Source organism: Budorcas taxicolor, chromosome 8 (genome assembly GCF_023091745.1).
Source record: "Budorcas taxicolor isolate Tak-1 chromosome 8, Takin1.1, whole genome shotgun sequence".
NCBI classification, from domain to species: Eukaryota; Metazoa; Chordata; class Mammalia; order Artiodactyla; family Bovidae; genus Budorcas; species Budorcas taxicolor.
Window position 1 is genome coordinate 13,921,997 of NC_068917.1, and position 19,476 is coordinate 13,941,472.

The 19,476-nt window shown below is 49.4% G+C and overlaps 1 protein-coding gene across 1 annotated transcript in view; it reads left to right on the plus strand.

Moving 5' to 3' along the window:
• The window catches only part of SCARA5 (scavenger receptor class A member 5), a 134,921-nt gene that overhangs the window by 97,365 nt on the left and 18,080 nt on the right, over positions 1 to 19,476 (plus strand). The window contains exon 7 of the mRNA XM_052644878.1: positions 1,136 to 1,192. Within this exon, the coding sequence (XP_052500838.1) occupies positions 1,136 to 1,192 (57 nt within the window). The remainder of the gene's footprint in view (positions 1 to 1,135; positions 1,193 to 19,476) is intronic.

A 19,476-nucleotide genomic window follows, 5' to 3' on the forward strand; every position in this document is an offset into this window, starting at 1 on the left:
TTTCATGTTCATTTCAAGTGTCCAAACCTCCTAGCGCTATTGGAGAAGAAGAAATCTGACACTCTTTCCCTGGCCTTTGCCTCCTCACTTGTTCTCACCCCACATCAAGGATGACCTGTTAATCTTGGATCACTGGGAATTTTTATTCTACTTTCTGACTGGTGATTAAACAGACTGAGGTTTTCCTTCCTCTTATATCCACATTTTAAAAAATTGATTTTTAAAACACATTACAAAAGCAGTGCATGCTTACTAAAAACAATTTAACAATACAGAAATGTATGAAGTCTAAAGTAGACAGTGAGTGCCCTCCTTCGTGATCTCTTACGTGCTTACTCTTCAGAGTAACTACTGTAAACACTTTGGAGCATTCATATTTACATATATGGTTGCTTTTTTTTTTTCAAACTTGGATCACAGAAGGCATCTTCCCCTGGAATTTGCTGGCTTCCTTCTTTTCATGAGAGAATTTGCCATAAGCTTTTGATTTGCAGTTGTCTTTCTGGAGGCACTTGGATGGAATCCCCGGTCTTTTTAATGTCCCCTTGAGTGGTGTCAGGACCTTTCAACTTCTTTGTAGAGTGAGATGTTAGCTGAGAAAAGAGCTCTGTTCTTTTAACCATATCCCGGGAAGGAAATGCCACAATTCCCTGGAAACTCTTCCTAGTGTTGTATAGCCTCTCCCACCAAAAAATCTGCCTGATGTAGAACCTATGTTTCTCCTTGTAACTGAAGACCCTCCCTGCTTCCTTTTCTCCCTGCATGCTTATTAGAGCAACCTTGGATTTGAGCTTCTAAAATTTTGGCTATTTAATAGGAATATCTTTTCTTTGTCTTCTCCCTGTGGGATACCATGCACACCTTTAAGTCTGTGCTGCGATGCTCCTCTGTGTTTTAATTAAGAGGGGAGGAAACTTCTCGGCTTGGTGCCCACCCACCCTGCTCCCAAGGAGGACTGGACAGATAGCATAACTGACTCGAGCTCTTACCCTTCCTGCCATACATGCCCTGCAGGTCTGCGGGCTCCTGCCTCAGCATTTCTCTGGTTTGGGGTTAATGTCTCTTGGTGATAAGACTTTGTTCACCATGCAGATTTATTTCCATTTCTAATGTGGGTTTTCCTCCTCTATTCTAGGTGATCGAGGCCCAAAAGGGGAGAAAGGAGAGAAAGGAGACAGAACAGTGGATGCCAGTAAGGAAATTCTGTTGGGGTCACTGGGATTCTGGGTCGGCACGGGTGTGGCTGTTCCCCCAAGCAGCCCCACAAGTTTTGGGGTCTGGGAGATGGAGCCATTGGCCCCGACTCCAGTGTCAAAGAAGCTGCCTACCTGCTCCAGGGCTCAGTTTGTCCAGCAAGAGAGAATTATACCCCAGGGGCGCAGGCTATGTTTCCAGTGGTTGTGTGGAAGGGTCTGGAGGCAGACTGCCCAGGCGTCTTTCTGGTTGCCTCACTATGTAATGTGTGCCTCAGTTTTCTCATCTATAGAATGGGAATAAAAAGTGTTCTTACATCATAGAGTCATTGTGAGAATTAAATGAGTCAATGTGAGAATTAAATGAGTCAATCCATGTAACTGGTGGTTAGGACACATGGTTAGGACTCAGTATTAATTATTAGTATCCTATGTAATACACAATTCAGACAGACTTTCTCAAATCATCAGAGATGCTTGCTAAAATTCAGTTACTGACTTCCTTAAAGAGCTTGACCTACCTGGGTAGTTATATGGGGAAAGGTGTTGAGGCTAAGCAGAATCCTGTTTGTTTTTTCCCTCTGCCACTAACTGAGCAGTGATGCTGGAGATCTCATTTGGCAGACCACTGAGTCCAGAAATGGATGTCTCTCCAACCAGGGTCCTTCCTACAATGTTTACGAGGAAAGTCAGCTTATCTAGTTATAACAGTCTTTTCCAGGGCTTACTTCCACTATGAAGGGCTCCATGTAGAACCTTGGAGAGATCGCCAGAGAAGAGCGAGGCTCCAAGCCAAGTTTCAATGAATAGAACTTTCTAGCCAAGTTAAAAAAACGGTACCAGCACATAGTATTCTGGGGGCTCTAAAATCTACCATCTTCATAAAGGCTCAAGCTGTTTACCCTCTTCTGAGGCATAGGGGCTCTGGTGTGGGCTCTCCAGGAATCCAGGGCCTGGGGAAATGCACAGACACCACTGTAGATGCACCCTTTGGACCCAGCATGAGGTTTCCTGAAGGCTGATCCTTGGTTTCAGTGGACACTTCCATCCAAGCTATGCAGGGCCAAGAGACCTTGCTCTTGAATAGTACCTTCTCCAAAGTCCCTGAACCTTTATCTTGCCTCCTACTTCCTCTGCCCTTTCCTTTCCTAGGACAGTGATTAAAGATCCAGTAGGAGAAATGTACGTGATAGCTTTTTGTCTCTCTAAAGCGATGGGTGTACCTGAGGACAGGTATGCCCATATCTACAGGGACTCCATACGCTCATCTTCCCTTGCTGTGCCATGCCAGGTTGCTTCAGTCATTTCTGAATCTTTGCAACCCCATGGACCATAGCCCGCCAGGCTCCTCTGTCCGTTGGATTCTCCAGGCAAGAATACTGGAGTGGGCTGCTGTGTCCTTCTCCACACCTTACCTTGGATGCTGTAATCCACAAGCTATCTATATGCTTTCTAGCATTATCTAGAGTCCCTTTCAAGGACAGCCAAGGGCTTGACTGGGAATGTCTCAGCTAGAAGAGATGTGTTGGACCGTGCAGGAGCTGAAAAAAAAGAAAAAAATTGAAGGCAAAGGAAGAGAGTCTAGATCTGATCTAGGATGTCAGTGATATATCTGAGTCACATTTCTTTGAGAGCTGGGCAAACTACTTTGTCTCTTGAACACTGCCTTCTACAGCTCTTTGTTGACTGTTGACTTTTGGTAGAACAGTGCCAAGGCAGCTGAGAAGGACACTGACATTCCCCTGTGAAATGGAGAAGTCCTGATGGGGTGGTGGGAAAGGAGGGACGGTGGAAAGATGACCTCTGAGAGGGATAGCAGAGACACTGCCCACCCAGTGTGTACCCACGGGTGCTTGTCAGGCTTTTTGGCAGCTTCTCCTGCTGACTCAAGAGCAGGGGGTGGGCTGCGCTGGGCAAGCCTGGAAGAGCTGTGGGCTGTCAGTCACCATGCAGCCCACAGGGATGTTTTCATCTCTGTTTACCTTGCCTCGGTGGGCCTGGCTGTGTGGGCTTTGCAGTGGGATTGGATCCCGAAGCTGGAGGCACAGCGTATGGGGGGATGGGTGTGGGAGAGAGCTGAGTCGCAGAGGTTGGGGGCTCCCCCAGGCATGGGCAGGGAGCCTGGGGGAAGGGCATCGAATCTACTTGGCCCTGGAGCCTCTGTTCTGCACTCAGAGGCTGGCCAGCCCCTTCTCACACACTGCTGGTGTTCTTTTTGGCCCTGAAGGGGCTGTACCCTCCCTGGAGCCCAGAGCTCAGGTAACTGCCCCCGACAAGACCCCAAAATGTCTCCATCGGTGATGGAGCAGGAAAGTGGGGTGGCTTTGCAGGTTCAACCCCATCGACAGGGGACCATAGATGCAGCATGCAAGGCATGAAAGACACACATAAGACACACACAACATTGCAGGCCCGCCAGGCTGAACGGCCTTGTCCATTTCCCATTCTGAGAGGCCTGGAGTGGGGAGTAGAGACTCTCAGGGCAAGGAGCAGAGGCTGGGCAGAACACCCAGGCCTCGGCCTTCTCTGATTCTGGAATGAGAGGAAGGCCTCTGGTCTTTTTTTTTTTCGGCTGTACTGGGTCTTCGTTGCTGCACGTAGACTTTCTCTCGTTGCTGCGAGTAAGGGCTACTCTCTAGCTGTGGTGCTCAGGCTTCTCTTGTTGCAGAGCACGGGCTCTAGGGCGCATGGGCTTCCATCGCTGTGGCTCCCGGGCTGCAGAGCACAGGCTCAGTAGTTGTGGTGCACAGGCTTGGTTGCTCCTTAGCACGTGGGATCTTCCTGGATCAGGGAGGGAACCCGAATCTCCTGCATTGGCATGCGGGTTCTTTACCACTGAGCCAGCAGGGAAGCGTCCCCACCGCTGCACCTTTTTTTGGTGCACCTCAAAGCTTGTGGGATCTTAGGTCCCTGACACAAGGATTGAACTCACGCCCTTGGCAGTGAAAGTATGGAGTCCTAACCACTGGACCGCCAGGGAATTCCCAGGCCCCTGGTCTTGAAGAGGAGGAGTGGGCTCCTTAAATAACTTCAAGGAGCTCCCACCTGGAGATAGGGGTTACAGGGCCTGAGGCTGAAGGAGGGTGATTGAAGCTCTTCCGGGCTGAGACCTGGGCCTTCCCACGGCCTCCACCCACCAGGCTGCCTCTGCTCACGCCAAACCCACACTATAGTCAGACTCCTGGTTATGTTTCCACAGAACTCTGGTCCCAGAGGCATTCACTGGATCCCTGGGACTGAGGTTCTGAGGAGGGGCCAGGAGATCATCTTACAGAAAAGTGAGGAAATTCTGACCCATGCTGAGTGCCTACTTCTGGGGGGGTTTCTTAGTCATTCCTCCAGCCCAGGGCAGCCCCGCCATGAGTTCCCAAGGGTGAAAGAAAAAGTTCTCAGCCCAGGGCTCCACCTTCCTTAAAAAAGGATGTGGTGAGGAGGAACCCTCCTCTAGGAACCCAGCTTGCCCCTGAGCCCTGGAACCTTTACCAAACACCTCCTACCCTGGTGGCACAGTGGTAAAGAATCTGCCTGCAATGCAGGATCCCCAGGTTCAATCCCTGGGAAGGGAAGATCCCCTGGAGTAGGAAATGGCTCCAGTATTCTTGCCTGGGAAATCCCATGGACAGAGGAGCCTGATGGGCCTCAGTCCATGGGGTCCCAAGAATCCAAGATGACTTAGCAACAAAACGTCCACCACCACCTCCCACCTTTAACAGCACAAAGCTAAAACTCCAGCAGGTGGGGGTGTTACTACATTAAAAGGATTGATGAGAAAAAACATAGACCCCCTCCTCAGGTCAGAATCAGAAGTTGGAGGTTTTCCTTTGAAGAAGGCATTATAGCAAAGACTTCTCAGGACCCATGTTTTAAGTCAATATTAAACTATTTTCAGAACAAGATCTTGTAATTATTGATCCTTGTTTGGGCCTGGAGTCATAGGGTTTTAGAGTCTTAGGATTTTGGAGTCATAAGGGTTGGATGGTATTTCAAACCACCTCCTCTTCCACTCCAGACAGCTGGACAGAATTCCCACAGTTTCCCGGCTAGGCCATGGCCAAAGTGAGGCTAAATAGAATGCGGAGCTTCTGATTTCTGCTTGATGAGAGGTAAAGGCCTTTTGTTGTTGTTGTTTGTTTGTTTGAGGCAAGGCTTTGGCTTTTGAGAGTTTGGCCAAGAAGAAAAAGTTAGGTTTACACATCTCAAGACAGAAAGACATTTGTTTTACCCTCATCGATGGTCCATTTGCAAGAAAAATACACAGTATTTTTGCAGCGAGGGAGTAAGTAAAGGATCTGTGTTGTTTAAGCCCCACAGCATGAATTTCAAGCAGGATGTAAATTCAGATTGTTTAAAAATGTTTCCTCAATTAGGATTCACATGGGAAAATGTACGCAGGAGGGGCCAGGGGTAAATTCCAAGCCAGAGCTTAGCAATAGCTATCAGTAGCATCTCAGAAAAATTGAAAAATGGTTAACACCTTGTGTGTGTTTTCAGTATGTAGGGAAATAGGTTTCTGTGTGTTTGGCAGGGTGGGGAACCAGTGGACACCCTAGCGTGCAGTATATAAGCTCAAAATAAGTGATCAGGATGGTGGTTTCTAGACAGTTCTTTTCCATTGCTGCTGAGATGTCTCTGTCTCTGCTTTAACCGATTCTCAATGTTTTGTTTTGTTTTCGGGCTATGCCTCACAGTATGTGAAATCTTAGTTCCCCGGCCAGGGTTTGAACCCATGCCTTCTGCCATGGAAACTCAGAGTCTTAACCACTGGACCGCCAGAGAATTCCTTCTATCTCTCTTTTAGAACGTGTGTGTGTGTGTGTGTGTGTGTGTGTGTGTGTGTGTGTGCGCGCGCGCGTGCGCTCAGTTGCTTCAGTTGGATCTGACTCTTCAAGACGCTATGGACTATAGCCCGCCAGGCCCCTCCATCCATGGGACCCTCCAGGCAAGAATACTGCAGTGCGTTGCCATGCCTTCCTCCAGGGGATCTTTCTGACCCAAGTCTCTTTTGTCTCCCGCCTTGCAGGTGGGTTCTTTACCACTATCACCACCTGGAAAGCCCCTCTTTCAGAATATAGGATGCAAAGACCACCCACTGGAGTCTATGAATTGCCTTCCATCCATCCCTGTCTCTGGAGATGCCAGGGAACCTGTCTGGGATAGTGTAGCGCCAGAAGCTAGCATTCTTTCAGACCTGAGGGACAGAGCTACCCGACTTTTTATGTATACTTGTATCTATTAGTCCAACTGTGTGCACGTTTTATGCCTGGTACAACTTTACTACCTCAGCAACAGCATGATTTGAAAGTAAACCACACTTCCAAGTTAAAGTAGGCACTCACTCAGGACTGCTAACCAATTAGCACCTGGTACTCGGAGAAGTCAAGTGTCTGTGCCCCACATTTCACTTAATTCTCCAGTCCTATCCAGGAGGCATAAATCGTGTGCCTGTTAGAAAGATGAGAAAGCTGAGGAAGAGGATAAGGAGGCCGCCCAGACCCAGAGGCATTCATCCAGGGCAGAGCCAACACCCAAGGCGGGTCTGGAGTCCACCAGCAGTCCTTGAGCTGCCATCTTGGATTCTCTTTTATTCTCGGAGTCATTCTCTCTGGCCTTTGACATGGGGGTCAGCATGGGGTCCTCGTGGGCCACTCTCCTTAGTGGGTTTAATATGAAATTGCTCATTTCTTCCTTACCAATGCTCATTGTTTAAAATCTATTTTTATAATTGAAGTTTAGTTGATATAAAATGTCATATGTTATAGATGTATAATATAATGATTCATAGTGTTTAAACATTATACTCCATTTACAGTTATCACAAAATATTGGCTCTGCTCCCAAGCTGTACAGAACATCCCTATATTATACCTAATAGTTTGTACCTCTTTATCCCCTACCCTTGCCTTGCCCCTCCCCTCTTCCCTCTCCCTACTGGCAACCACTTGTTTGTTCTCTATGTCATTGAGACCGCTTCTCTTCTGTTATACTCACTAGTTGTATTTTTTACTTATTTTTTTAGTTTTTAAAAAAGTTCTTGATGTGGATCATTTTTAAAGTCTTTACTGAATTTGTTGCAATATTGCTTCTGTTTTATGTTTTGGTTTTTTGGCCCCAAGGCATGTGGGTCTTAGCTTCCAACCAGGGATCAAACCTGCACCCGCTGCATTGGAAGGTGAAGTCTTCCCACTGGACTGCCAGGGAAATCCCTAGTTGTACTTTCTTAGAGTCTCAGTTACTTTTAAGAGACTTTCCCCCATCTCAGAGTTTGTTCTTTATTTCACCAAGCCTTGACTGTCTCACCTACTTGGGGGCTTCTGGGATCAGCCACACTGAAGTTTTCATGCCTGGGATGGGGGCTCTGCCTCTGACAGCAACACTTGCCCCCTCACGGGCTTTTCCTGTTCTTCCTGACTGATTGTGTTCAGTTTCTGCCTTTGTTCATCCCTTCTCTTTATCCTCACATAGTGTCCCTGACAGATGCAAACACCACAGGGTGGTGGAGATGGAAAAGTGTTTTTTAAATGTTTCTTCCCTTCCCTTTATTTTTGGTGACTGAAAATACACAGAGATACAAAACTCACTCAGAAAAATGGTCTCGCAGCAAAGCAATGGTTTTTCCAGTAGTCATGTTCAGATGTGAGAGCTGGATCATAAAGAAGGCTGAGAGCCGAAGAACTGATACTTTCCAACTGTGGTGCTGGAAAAGACTCTTGAACAGTCCCTTGAACAGCAAGTCTTGAGAGTCCCTTGAACAGCAAGGAGATCCAACCAGTCAGTCCTAAAAGAAATCAACCCTGAATATTCACTGGAAGGACTGATGCTGAAGCTGAAGCTCCAATACTTTGGCCACCCGATGCAAAGAGCCGACTCACTGGAAAAGATCCTCATGCTGGGAAAGATTGAGGGTAGGAGGAGAAGGGGGAGACAGAGGACGAAATGGTTGGACATGAGTTTGAGCAAATTCTGGGAGATGGTGAAGGACAGGGAAGAGTGGGGTGCTGCAGTCCACGGGGTCACAAATAGTTGGACACAACTGAGCAACTGAACAAGAAATACCCCTTCAGGTGCTGGCTGGAGCAGAGCAGGAGACACTTGAGAGAGAAATGAGCACAAGGACGGAAGATAAGGAGTGTTTGGAACCTGATAAGAACTGAGCAGGAACAGTGGAGGCCTGAAACCTGAAGGTCAGTAACCCAGCCAGCACAGCACAGAGCCAGCTTGGAAGGGAGTCAAGAGGGTGAGGGATTCGTCTCACTTCTGTCACAGAGGAAAGGTAGATGTGTGGAAGGAAAGAAACACTTAGGGAAGAGAATGTCAGTTATTCACTTACTTAGCGAACATTCCAGAGGAGGCAATGGCACCCCACTCCAGTACTCTTGCCTGGAAAAATCCCATGGACGGAGGAGCCTGGTGGGCTGCAGTCCATGAGGTCACTAAGAGTTGGACACAACTGAGCGACTTCACTTTCACTTTTCACTTTCATGCACTGGAGAAGGAAATGGCAACCCACTCCAGTGTTCTTGCCTGGAGAATCCCAGGGATGGGGGAGCCTGGTGGGCTGCCGTCTATGGGGTCGCACAGAGTCAGACGTGACTGAAGTGACTTAGCAGCAGCAGCAGCAGCAGCAGCGAACATTCACTCGTCCTTCTCTGGAGACCAGGCCCTGGCTGAGGGCCCCATGAGGAAGACCTGTCCTCACCTTGAGGAGCTCAGAGGCCGGCAGTTGAAAGGGACAGGCAGCATTCCTCAGAGAGCATGGTGGGGGCTGTAGGAGACGAATGTACAAAGCGGGTCACTGGATGACGTGTCTTTGATCCAAGTCTTGAAGGCCAAGTTGGTGTCCGTCTGATGTCTGGAGAAGGTGAAGGAATTCAAGGTAGAGAACCTCACGTAAAACAGCAGAGCGCTGTCTGATAAACCCAAAACGTTTGGTGCAGCAGCCAGGGTTTGGGAGCAGGAATCAAAAACTGAGGCCAGGAAAGCAATTGGGGATCTGTGGACAGGAGGTCGGGCTTGGGCTCTGGGCAGCCAGGATGAGCTGCAAGCGGCATGTGATGTGGCAGCAGTGGGAGGTGAACAGCCGGGTGGAGGCCCAGGCTAGAGCTGGGACCCGGGCCGGGACACTGGAGCCCCAGCCGCCCACAGTGGTCCTCGGCACCTCAGCAGGAGCTGGCGCCCGGCAGGCTGGCTCTTCCCCCGACGGAAAGGTCCACTTTGGGCCCAGGCTTCCCTGCTGCCACTGCTCTGCTCTCACTGAGCTACTTCCCTTAGAGAAAATCCCGTTTTTCAGAATCCCCGATTTCCTGAGAAGGAGAGGGGACAGGCAGGCTGCAGAGCAGCAATCCTGAGATCTGAGTGTCCTTCTGACCCAGCCATGTGGCCTTGAGGTCACCCCCTGAACCTCTCCAACCGCAATTTCCTCTTTTCTCCTCTGCTCTGCGCATGATCTGGCCCTGTCGGCATTTCGCTTTGCCAAGAGCCTGTATTAAGCTTTCCGAAAACAAATCCAGTGACTTTTCCTGAAAGCTTCCAGCGACCCCTTCCAGGAGACCTTCAGATTGCTTGATGCAGAAAGCCGCTCAGTTCCGATGAATCCGAGCCGCCCTTGGTTTGATGGCTTTGAATAGATCCAAGAAGCCTAGGAAAAACACGAAGCTGGGCTCCTTTAAGAAGCCAGGAGATGAAGTGGGAGAGTGTGGTGGGAATAGGGGACTGCCTGAGAGCCTCTGACATTCCCAGTCAAGAAAACAGAGAGGGAAGAGCTGAAGCTTGGGCCCTGGGGCAACGCAGCCCCCTTGGAGAATCAGAGATCTCACAGAGAATAGAGGATGCTAGGAGGTCACTAACAGGCCCACTAGGATTTGTGTTCTGGGCTTCCCAGGTGGCGCAGTGGTAAAGAATCCATTTGCCAGTGGAGGAGATGTAGGAGACATGGGTTTGATACCTGGGTCAGGAAGATCCCCCTCAGAAGGAAATGACAACTCACTCCAGTGTTCTTGCCTGGAGAATCCTGTGGAAGAGGAGCCTGGTGGCTATGGTCCGTGGGGTCACATGACAGTTGGAGACGATGTAGCCACTGAACACACAGCATCTCTGTTTCTTGCATGAACCATGTTCAGCTGACACCCATCCTCCTGGGGGCCTGGAGGACCACAGCATCCCCCTGTCCTTGGCAAACAGCTGATGGTTTCTGGGATCTGCCCTGAAGAAAACTTTTAGTAATACAAACCTCAGACCAAAGGTGAGCAAGGCATTTTCTACAAAAACAGTGCCTTGGAACCACTGAAGAATTGAAGTATTAGTCTTTGATGTGGGTTTTGTTTGAAGAAAGCTTTAAGTTGAGACATACATTAAAACCAGGAATGGTTAACGTGTTTATTGAGAAAGCAACCCAACCAACTCAGGAATTGTTCATAATCCCCATGACCCTGTACTCAGTCATTTTAGGTTGGGTGGTTAAGATGCTGGAGGCAATAGCTTAAGCCAGGGAGGTCCCCACCACTGTGTCTTTTTGATGTAACTGGATCAGAGTTAGCTGCCACTGCGTTCATTTCACGGCTGCACTTCCCCTCCGGGATGTACTTGGAACCAATTGTTCAGATGGGCTTATTTCCCCTGGTGCTGAATTTCAGCCGCTCTTCCAAAGAGTACTGTTGTGGAATTCTGTGGGAACAAAGAGGTAGGCAGAGCCTGTGGATGCATCCCAGGAGGTCCTGTGGATACTGTGGTCGGGGAAGGATGGCTGGTTGATTCACTGATTTAGAGGCTGGGCGAGTCCCTTGCCCCGGTGCCGCTGTTCCCACCAGGATCCTGGGGGCTTATATGGCGAAGCGAAGGGAAGCGAAGCAAAGTCACTCAGTCATGTCCGACACTTTGCGATCCCATGGACTGAAGCCTACCAGGCTCCTCAATCCATGGAATTCTCCAGGCAAGAATACTGGAGTATATTGCCATTTCCTTCTCTAGGGGATCTTCCTGACCCAGGGATCAAACCTGGGTCTCCCACATTGCTGGCAGACGCTTTACCATCTGAGCCACCAGCTCGGTACTATTTACTGAGAACTCACCACCACCACCTCCCACCCCGAGCTCCTCATATGTTCAGTTCAGTTCAGTTCAGTCGCTCAGTCGTATCCGACTCTTTGCAACCCCATGAATCGCAGCACGCCAGGCCTCCCTGTCCATCACCAACTCCTGGAGTTCACTCAAACTCACGTCCATCGAGTCAGTGATGCCATCCAGCCATCTCATCCTCTGTCGTCCCCTTCTCCTCCTGCCCCCAATCCCTCCCAGCATCAGAGTCTTTTCCAGTGAGTCAACTCTTCGCATGAGGTGGCCAAAGTACTGGAGTTTCAGCTTTAGCATCATTCCTTCCAAAGAAATCCCAGGGCTGATCTCCTTTAGAATGGACTGGTTGGATCTCCTTGCAGTCCAAGGGACTCTCAAGAGTCTTCTCCAACACCACAGTTCAGAAGCATCAATTCTTCGGCGCTCAGCCTTCTTCACAGTCCAACTCTCACATCCTTACAAGACCACTGGAAAAACCATAGCCTTGACTAGATGGACCTTTGTTGGCAAAGCAATGTCTCTGCTTTTGAATATGCTATCTAGGTTTTGAATATGCTATCTAGGTTGGTCTTAACTTTCCTTCTAAGGAGTAAGCGTCTTTTAATTTCATGGCTGCAGTCACCATCTGCAGTGATTTTGGAGCCCCAAAAATAAAGTCTGACACTGTTTCCATTGTTTCCCATCTAGTTCCCATGAAGTGATGGGACTAGATGCCATGATCTTAGTTTTCTGAATGTTGAGCTTTAATCCAACTTTTTCACTCTCCTCTTTCACTTTCATCAAGAGGCTTTTTAGTTCCTCTTCACTTTCTGCCATAAGGGTGGTGTCATCTGCATATCTGAGGTTGTTGATACTTCTCCCAGCAATCTTGACTCCAGCCTGTGCTTCTTCCAGCCCAGCATTTCTCATATGTTAGAAGAACTCTTTAAGGAGTATGTCATTGTCCCATTTAACAGATAGGGAAGCTGTTCTGAGAGGTTAAATTACTTGGCCAAGGTAGAGCTAGAAAGTGGTGGACCCACTGTGCAGGCAGGATTCAAGGGTTTAGAGGGACTTCCCTGGAGGTCTAGTGGTTAAGACTCCACGCTCCCAGTGCAGGGGGCATGAGTTCGATCCCTGGTCGGAGAACTAAGATTCTGCATGGTACAGCAAAAAACAAACAAAAACAAAAGAAAAAAGAGAGCAAGAGAGAAATGAAGATATTTTGGGACTTCCTAGGTGGCCTAGTGGTTAAGACCCTACGCTTCCAACGCAGGGGGAATGTGGGTTTGTTCCCTGATTGGGGAACTGAGATCCCACTTGCTGCACACCCAAAAATAAAAGAAAACTAAAAACAAACAGCAAGGATTTAGAATACACAGATGGGAAAGCATTCCAGCCAAGCATCTCAGACCTTGAACTTGAAAGAGAGCAGAATAGAGAGAGGAAACAAGGAAGGGTGGGGACAGGATGAACGAAGCCAGAGGGTGTGAAAGAGCCTTTTTAGGAAAGGCCAACAGTCTTTTTTTCTTTTCTTTTTTTAATTAGACTATTTATTTTGTATTTGAGTATAGCCAATTAACTGACAATGTTGTGATGGTTTCCGATGAACAGCAAAAGGATTCAGCCATTCATACACATGTATCTATTCTCCCCCCAGGGGCTTCCCTGGTGGCTCAGAGGTAAGGAATCTGCGGGCCGTGCAGGAGCTGCAGGAGACCTGGGTTCAATCCCTGAGTCAGGAAGATCCCCTGGAAAAGGGAATCGCAACCCACTGCAGTATTCTTGCCTGGGGAATCCCATGGATGGAGGAGCCTGGTGAGCTACGGTCCATGGGGTCGCAAAGAGTCGGACTTGACTGAAACGACTTAGCATGCATGCATTTCCCTCAGACTCCTCTCGTCCAGGCTGGAAAGGCCAGTAGCATTGCTCATGAACCCTGGAGGTAAGGCAATGGTCTGTGAAGGCCTTAGAGGAATGCTGTGTGAACATCGGCACCTCCTCACAGTTATGTATGTAACAGAGTGGGGTTTTGGGATGGCCTTTCTCCTGGCTTTACAGCTTTTCTTGCTATTTCTAAAGGCCTGTTGACCCTCTCTGACCCCTCACTGCCCTTTGAGAACAAATGCAAAGCAAAGGACTCAGGTCTCTACCCGAGCCGCCCAGTAAATTCCTACAGATCCAGCTCCCGGCAGAGCTTCTGTTAGCAACATTCTCCCGCAGTGATGGGAGTGAACCCCTGCTTCAGGACTGGGCAGGGAAAGCGCTTCATTCATCATTTGATCAGACACATTTTTATTGAACACCTGCTGGGAGCCAGGCAGCCATGACTGGAGCGTTGTTGCTGTTCTTGTTCAGGCGCGCAGCCGAATCTGAGTCTTTGCAACCCCATGGACTGTAGCCAGCCAGGCTCCCCTGTCCATGGGATTTCCCAGACAAGAATATTGGCTGCTAAGTCGCTTCAGTCGTGTCCGACTCTGTGCGACTCCAGAGACAGAAGCCCACCAGGCTCTGCTGTCCCTGGGATCTCCAGGCAAGAACACTGGAGTGGGTTGCCATTTCCTTCTCCAGTGTATGAAAATGAAAAGTGAAAGTGAAGTCGCTCAGTTGTCTGACTCTTAGCGACCCCGTGAACTGCAGCCTACCAGGCTCCTCCGTCCATGGGGTTCTCCAGGCAAGAGTACTGGAGTGGGCTGCCATTGCCTTCTCATGGGTTGCTATTTCCTTCTTCAGGGGATCTTCTCGACTCAGGGATTAAACTTGCATCTCCTGCATTGTAGGTGGATTCTTTCACTGCTGAGCCACTGCTGAAGCCCCATAGGGCATTAGAGAAACAAAATGAGCCAAGACAAATTCCTGGTTTCTAAAGATATGCAGTAGAGTTGAGGGGGCCAATGGGTGAGTCAACAGTTAAGAAAAAATAATCCCACATAAAAAGGACGGTGATAATTGGGAGATACTTCTGCTATTCTTTCTGCCCAGTAAGTAAACCCCACCCCCTCAATCAAAGACACAGTACAGTGACCTGTGGGACTGCTGGACTGGAGACCACGTGTGGCCACTATCAAGTAACCTTGAGGAAGTCACTTTCCTTCTGAGTCTCAGTTTCCTCATCTGTATAATGGGTATCATACCCACCACCCCAGAGGAGGACTGCAAAGATCAAATGAGACCTAACAAAAATGCTTTGAGGAGGCGTAAAGCACCATATTTAGAGTCAGTTAGGGTTTAATTCCTGGGTCAGGAAGATCCCTTGACCTTCCTGGGCATGGCATGGGCCTGGCAACTCACTCCAGTATTCTTGCCTAGAGATTCCCCGTGGACAGAGGAGCCTGGTCAGCTATGGTCTACAGGGTCACAGAGTTGGATACGACTGAAGCAACTTAGCACGCACGCCCACACCATTAGGAAATAGCATTTCATAAAGTGCACCCACAGGCCAGACCACAGTTTAAAAGCAATGCCCTCCAGCAGAGCCTGGCTGGAAATTCCTTAGGCTCGTGGAATGGCTCCTGTCCTTCGCATACGGACCACATTTGCCGTGGATGTCAGGGGAAAGAGCAGTGCCCTGTCTGGGCAGCATAGAGCCCTCGTGCTGCAGGCTGGCTGGGGGGCACGGGGAGTTCTTTCTTCACAGAAGGAAAGTTCAGCCTCCTTAAAGGGCAGCCGGTCTAGATTATCCCTGGGGCTCCACTCTGCAGCTGCAGAGTATCAGAGCCTATTTTTCCAGCCCCATGTGTTTATTTCTGTTCCCCACAACCTCCTGTCTTTTGCCTTGTTTTGCTTTGGCAGGGTCTGGAAGGCAAGATAAACACACCTAAAGGAGCTGTGAGATTTCAGGATTATGCCTGGTTTCCCCTCCTCTTGTCTCATGAGAAGCAAAGTTCCCTGGACTTTTGGGCCCTTCTGATGCATATCCCAGCAGGTTCTGTTCCGGGAGCCCCTCATCCATTCATTTATCCACTCACTCACTCACTTAGTACCACTTGTTGATGGCAGCATGCCAGGTTTCTGCCTGCAAGTGAGGCTACGAGTGGGAACCACAAGGATGTTGAATGCCTGTCTTCTCCAGAGCTAACTGTGGTGGGGGCATGGGGGCTGGCTGAGGGAACAGTGCTAGGCTATTTCTCATGTGTGGGAGCCATGGGTCAGGGAGGCCCTCCTGGAGGAGGTGACATTGATGTGCCTAACAGCAGGGGTCCCCAGCTTCCAGGATCTAATGCCTGATGACTGGAGGTGGAGCTGATGTAATAATAATGGAAATAAAGCACACAATAAATGTAATGTGCTTGAATCATCCTGAGACCATCCCCTCCCTCCTCCCAGTCTGTGGAAAAATTGTCATCCATGAAACAGGTCCCTGGTGCAAAGGCATGGCAACCCTCTCCAGTATTCTTGTCTGGAGAATCCCCATGGACAGAGGAGCCTGGTGGGCTATAATCCATGGGGTCCCAAAGAGTCAGACACGACTGAAGCGACATAGCACGCATGCCTGCACCATTAGGAAATAGCATTTTATAAGGTGCATCCACAGGCCAGAGTACAGTTTAGAAGTGATGGCCTGCAGCAGAGCCTGGCTGGAAAAAGGTTAAGGACTACTGCATAAGACTCAGCTACTGTGAAATTGCGTAGCCCAGGCTTGATCCTAGGTCTGTCCCCTACAGCAGTGCTTTTAGCCCTGGCTGGACATTTACAACACCTGCCATCTGTTCAGAAATGTCCCTTCCCCACTTTCCCACTGGTTGATCTTTTTTAAAAAAAACTTTTTATTTTATACGGAGGTATAGCTGGTTGATAATGTTATGATAGTTTCAGGTGTACAGCGAAGGGACTCAGCCAACCATATACGTGTATCCATTCTCCCCCAAACTCCCCTCCCATCCAGGCTGCCGCATGACATTGAGCAGAGTTCCTTGTGCTAGACAGCAGGTCCTTGTTGGTTATCCATTTTAAATATAGCACCTCCTGGTTGATTTTGAAGCACTCAGGTGATTCTTAGAGACAGCCCATGGCCAGGAACTGCTGAAGTCCCAGGCTCTTTGTCTTACTCCTCGAGACATGCTTTCCTGCAGCTCCAGAGGACTGCTGGGAGACAGATGAAAGGCACTTTTCGTGTAAAGAGGGAAATACTTGTCTTCAGTGTTCTGCTGGCTCTGTGGTTTGAAAATGAAGGGCCTTTGCTCTCCTCCCCGGCTCCACTTCGGAGCAGCTGTGTGACCCTAGGCAAGTTATTTGACTCTTCCGGGCCCATTTCTCTGTTCAGTGAAGGTCATAATGACTAACTCGTGGAGCCGTTGAGAGGAGTAAATGAGCAAAGCCGTGGGCAGAGCGCTCTGCCCCGGGCCTGACATGCCGCGCCACGCAGGCGCTAGGTGTCCATGAGTTCCCTTCGTCATCCATCCTTGATTTGAAATCTCTCCCTGGCAGAATCTGCCTTTGTTGTCGCTGAGGACGGGGTGGTTCTAAGCCAGGTGCAGACAAGCCCCATAGGCAGTGGGTAGTTCTAAAGGGTCCCCTAGCTCTCAAAACCAGTTCCAAGATGGTAGCTACTGGTTGTTAAACTGACCTCCCAGGACCACGGAGAGGCCGAATATTGCAGCCACTCCCTCGGCTGTGCTCCCACCAGACGCTAGAGAAAGATATTCGGCATCTTGCCCCCTCAATTATAACCCTGAAACCCAAAGTAAATAGAGTAAAGTAAGGTAGGGAATAATTGGATGAAAAAAACCCTGGAGCCATCCAGAGATGCCAGTGCCCTGTGAGTGAAACCAGATGCAGGTTTTAAAATCCTGGAATGGATTCCCCAGAGATACTGTCAAGTTCCCTTCCATTCCCAGAGGCAGAATGAACAGCTGTCAGGCCTGATACAGAGTGGAGAGGAATGCTGTATATGCAGTGGGGGCAGGGGGCGGGTTCAAGGCCAACATTGACATTCAATGCCAAGGCCAGGGCACCTGGGGTAGACCTAGCCTGCTTTGTCTAGGTCCTTGCTTTTCCTACCTATATGTCTACAAGGCGAAGAGAGCAAGGATTTGTTTTTGAAAACAGAATCCCTACATACTAGATTTGTGCTGGGAGCCCCCGAGTGGCCTCAGCCCTGGCTCACATTCCTAGACCGTTCTGGAGCAGTCTTGCCTAACGAATCACATCCAGCTTGCATTAGTGAGTAGAATCTTGCTGACAGCAGGAGCCAGTCTTCTGCTGACGCCCCTGTCCCCCTCCCCTCCCAAGCTAAGAAGCCAGGAACTGAGCCCTGGGGAGTGCAGAGGAAGTTAGGAGGAGATTAATCCAATTGGAGGGCTGAGCCTGCCCCCCACCCCACCCACCATTTCCCCCACTCCCCAAGCAGCAAGCTTGCTTTGCAACAAGACTCTCAAGAGTATATCTTGGGGACTTCCCCAGCAGTACAGTGGTTAAAACTCAATGCTCTCATTGCAGGGGGCACAGGTTCGATTTCTGGTTAGGGACTAAGATTTTCCATGCTTCACTGCATGGCCTTTTTTTGGTTGTTATTAAAAAGGGATATATCCCTGATGGGGCTACTGGTACCCAAGCCATCTTCACAAGTCATGAAGATGCCTCAGAGCTGACCACAGGTTGCTGGGCAAAGTGCAGGCTGATGGGGCTGGGGCTCACAGTGGTGGGTGTCCATGACGAGCCAAGTCCTTGACATGCGTACTTGCTCCCAACCATCACCATTTTCCCCATTGTAAGAAGAGTTAAGCATAGAGCGGTCCCATTGGGTCCTTAGTGGAGCCAGAATTGAAACCCTGTTTATAAGCCCAGAATCAGCCTCATGCCACTCTCCCCTGCTGCCTCCCCACAGGGATCACCATGCTTCCCTCCATCTGAGTTCCCCTCCCCACTCAACACCCAAGAGGCGAGTAGCTCACCAGCCCTTCGATGGGTGCATGGGATCACAGGTGCTGTCTTTGGGCCTTTTTGGTAACACAGACCAGAGACTCACTGGGTCACTTCAGGTAATGCAGGTATATGGTAAGGACACCCGAGAAGACTTCAGAAGACTAGGGCTTGTAATACTAAGGCTTGCAGAGCTTGGAACAAGAAGGTCTTTAGAATCCAAGGCAGTTCTGGTGGCCTCAGGACCAGGGCTCATGTCTTCACTCTAGGGTCTCATGTCCAACATGGCTTATTCATTCCACCTTCTTTGCTTCTTTATGCTTCTGCTCAGCTCTCTGTTACCCCTTCTAGGTTTCTGCGTAATTTGTGGTGGTTTGTTGGTGGTGGTCAGTTGCTAAATCATGTCTGACTCTTTTCGACCCCATGGACTGCAGCGTGCCAGGCTCCCCTGTCCTTCACTGTCTCCTGGAGTTTGCTCAAATTCAGGTCATTGAGTCAGTGATGCCATTCAACCATCTCATCCTCTGCCACCCACTTCTCCTCCTGGCCTCAGTCTTTCCCAGCATCAGGTTGTTTTCCAATGAGTTGGCTCTTTGCATCAGGTGGCCAAAGTATTGGAGCTTCAGCTTCAGCACCAGTCCTTCCAATGAATATTTAGAGTTGATTTCCTTTAGGACGGACCGATTTGATCTCCTTGTGATGGTTAGAAAAGCCCAAAGACACTGTGGCGATTACCTAGCAGTAGCTGCATGTGTGAAACAGTGGTGACATCTGTAACCCACAACTAAGTGTGAAGAAGTTGTTGCTAGAGGTGTCGCCAGAAAATGCAGAGGCTTCTTCATCCATATATCGTATTTCGTTCTTCTTCACAGTCTGACCTCATCTGTGCCTGAGGGGCCACCCTGTTTAACTGAGGGGCTAAGAGCGTACCTGAGATCTTGCTGCAGGAGGGTGGATGAGAGCCTCATTGTCAATCCCAGGAGTGGCCTGGGTAGTGGGCAGGGTCAGCAGAGCAGGTCAGAGAATGAGGAGGTGGGTTCTATGGTCTGGCTCTGTAGCTAGGCAGAAAGCTCCCAGCAGGGCTGAGAACTATTGAAGCGCTGGAAAACTTGCTGGTGAAATGATTGAACCCTTTGATCTGGGAGAGAGCAAGGAGCCTACCCAGCCAGAAAGGGCCAGTCTCCTGCCCTGGGTTTCCTGTATCAGCTTCCTCTCCTGTGGTTACCCAGCCAGACAAAAAGTGATGCTGCTGTATGAGGTTGTGATGGAAGGGACTCTTTCTGTCTGCTGCCTTGTATAAAAAGGCAGATCTGGGACGTTTCTGGTGGTGTAGTGGATAGGAATCTCCCTGCCAATGCAGGGGGCACAGGTTCGATCC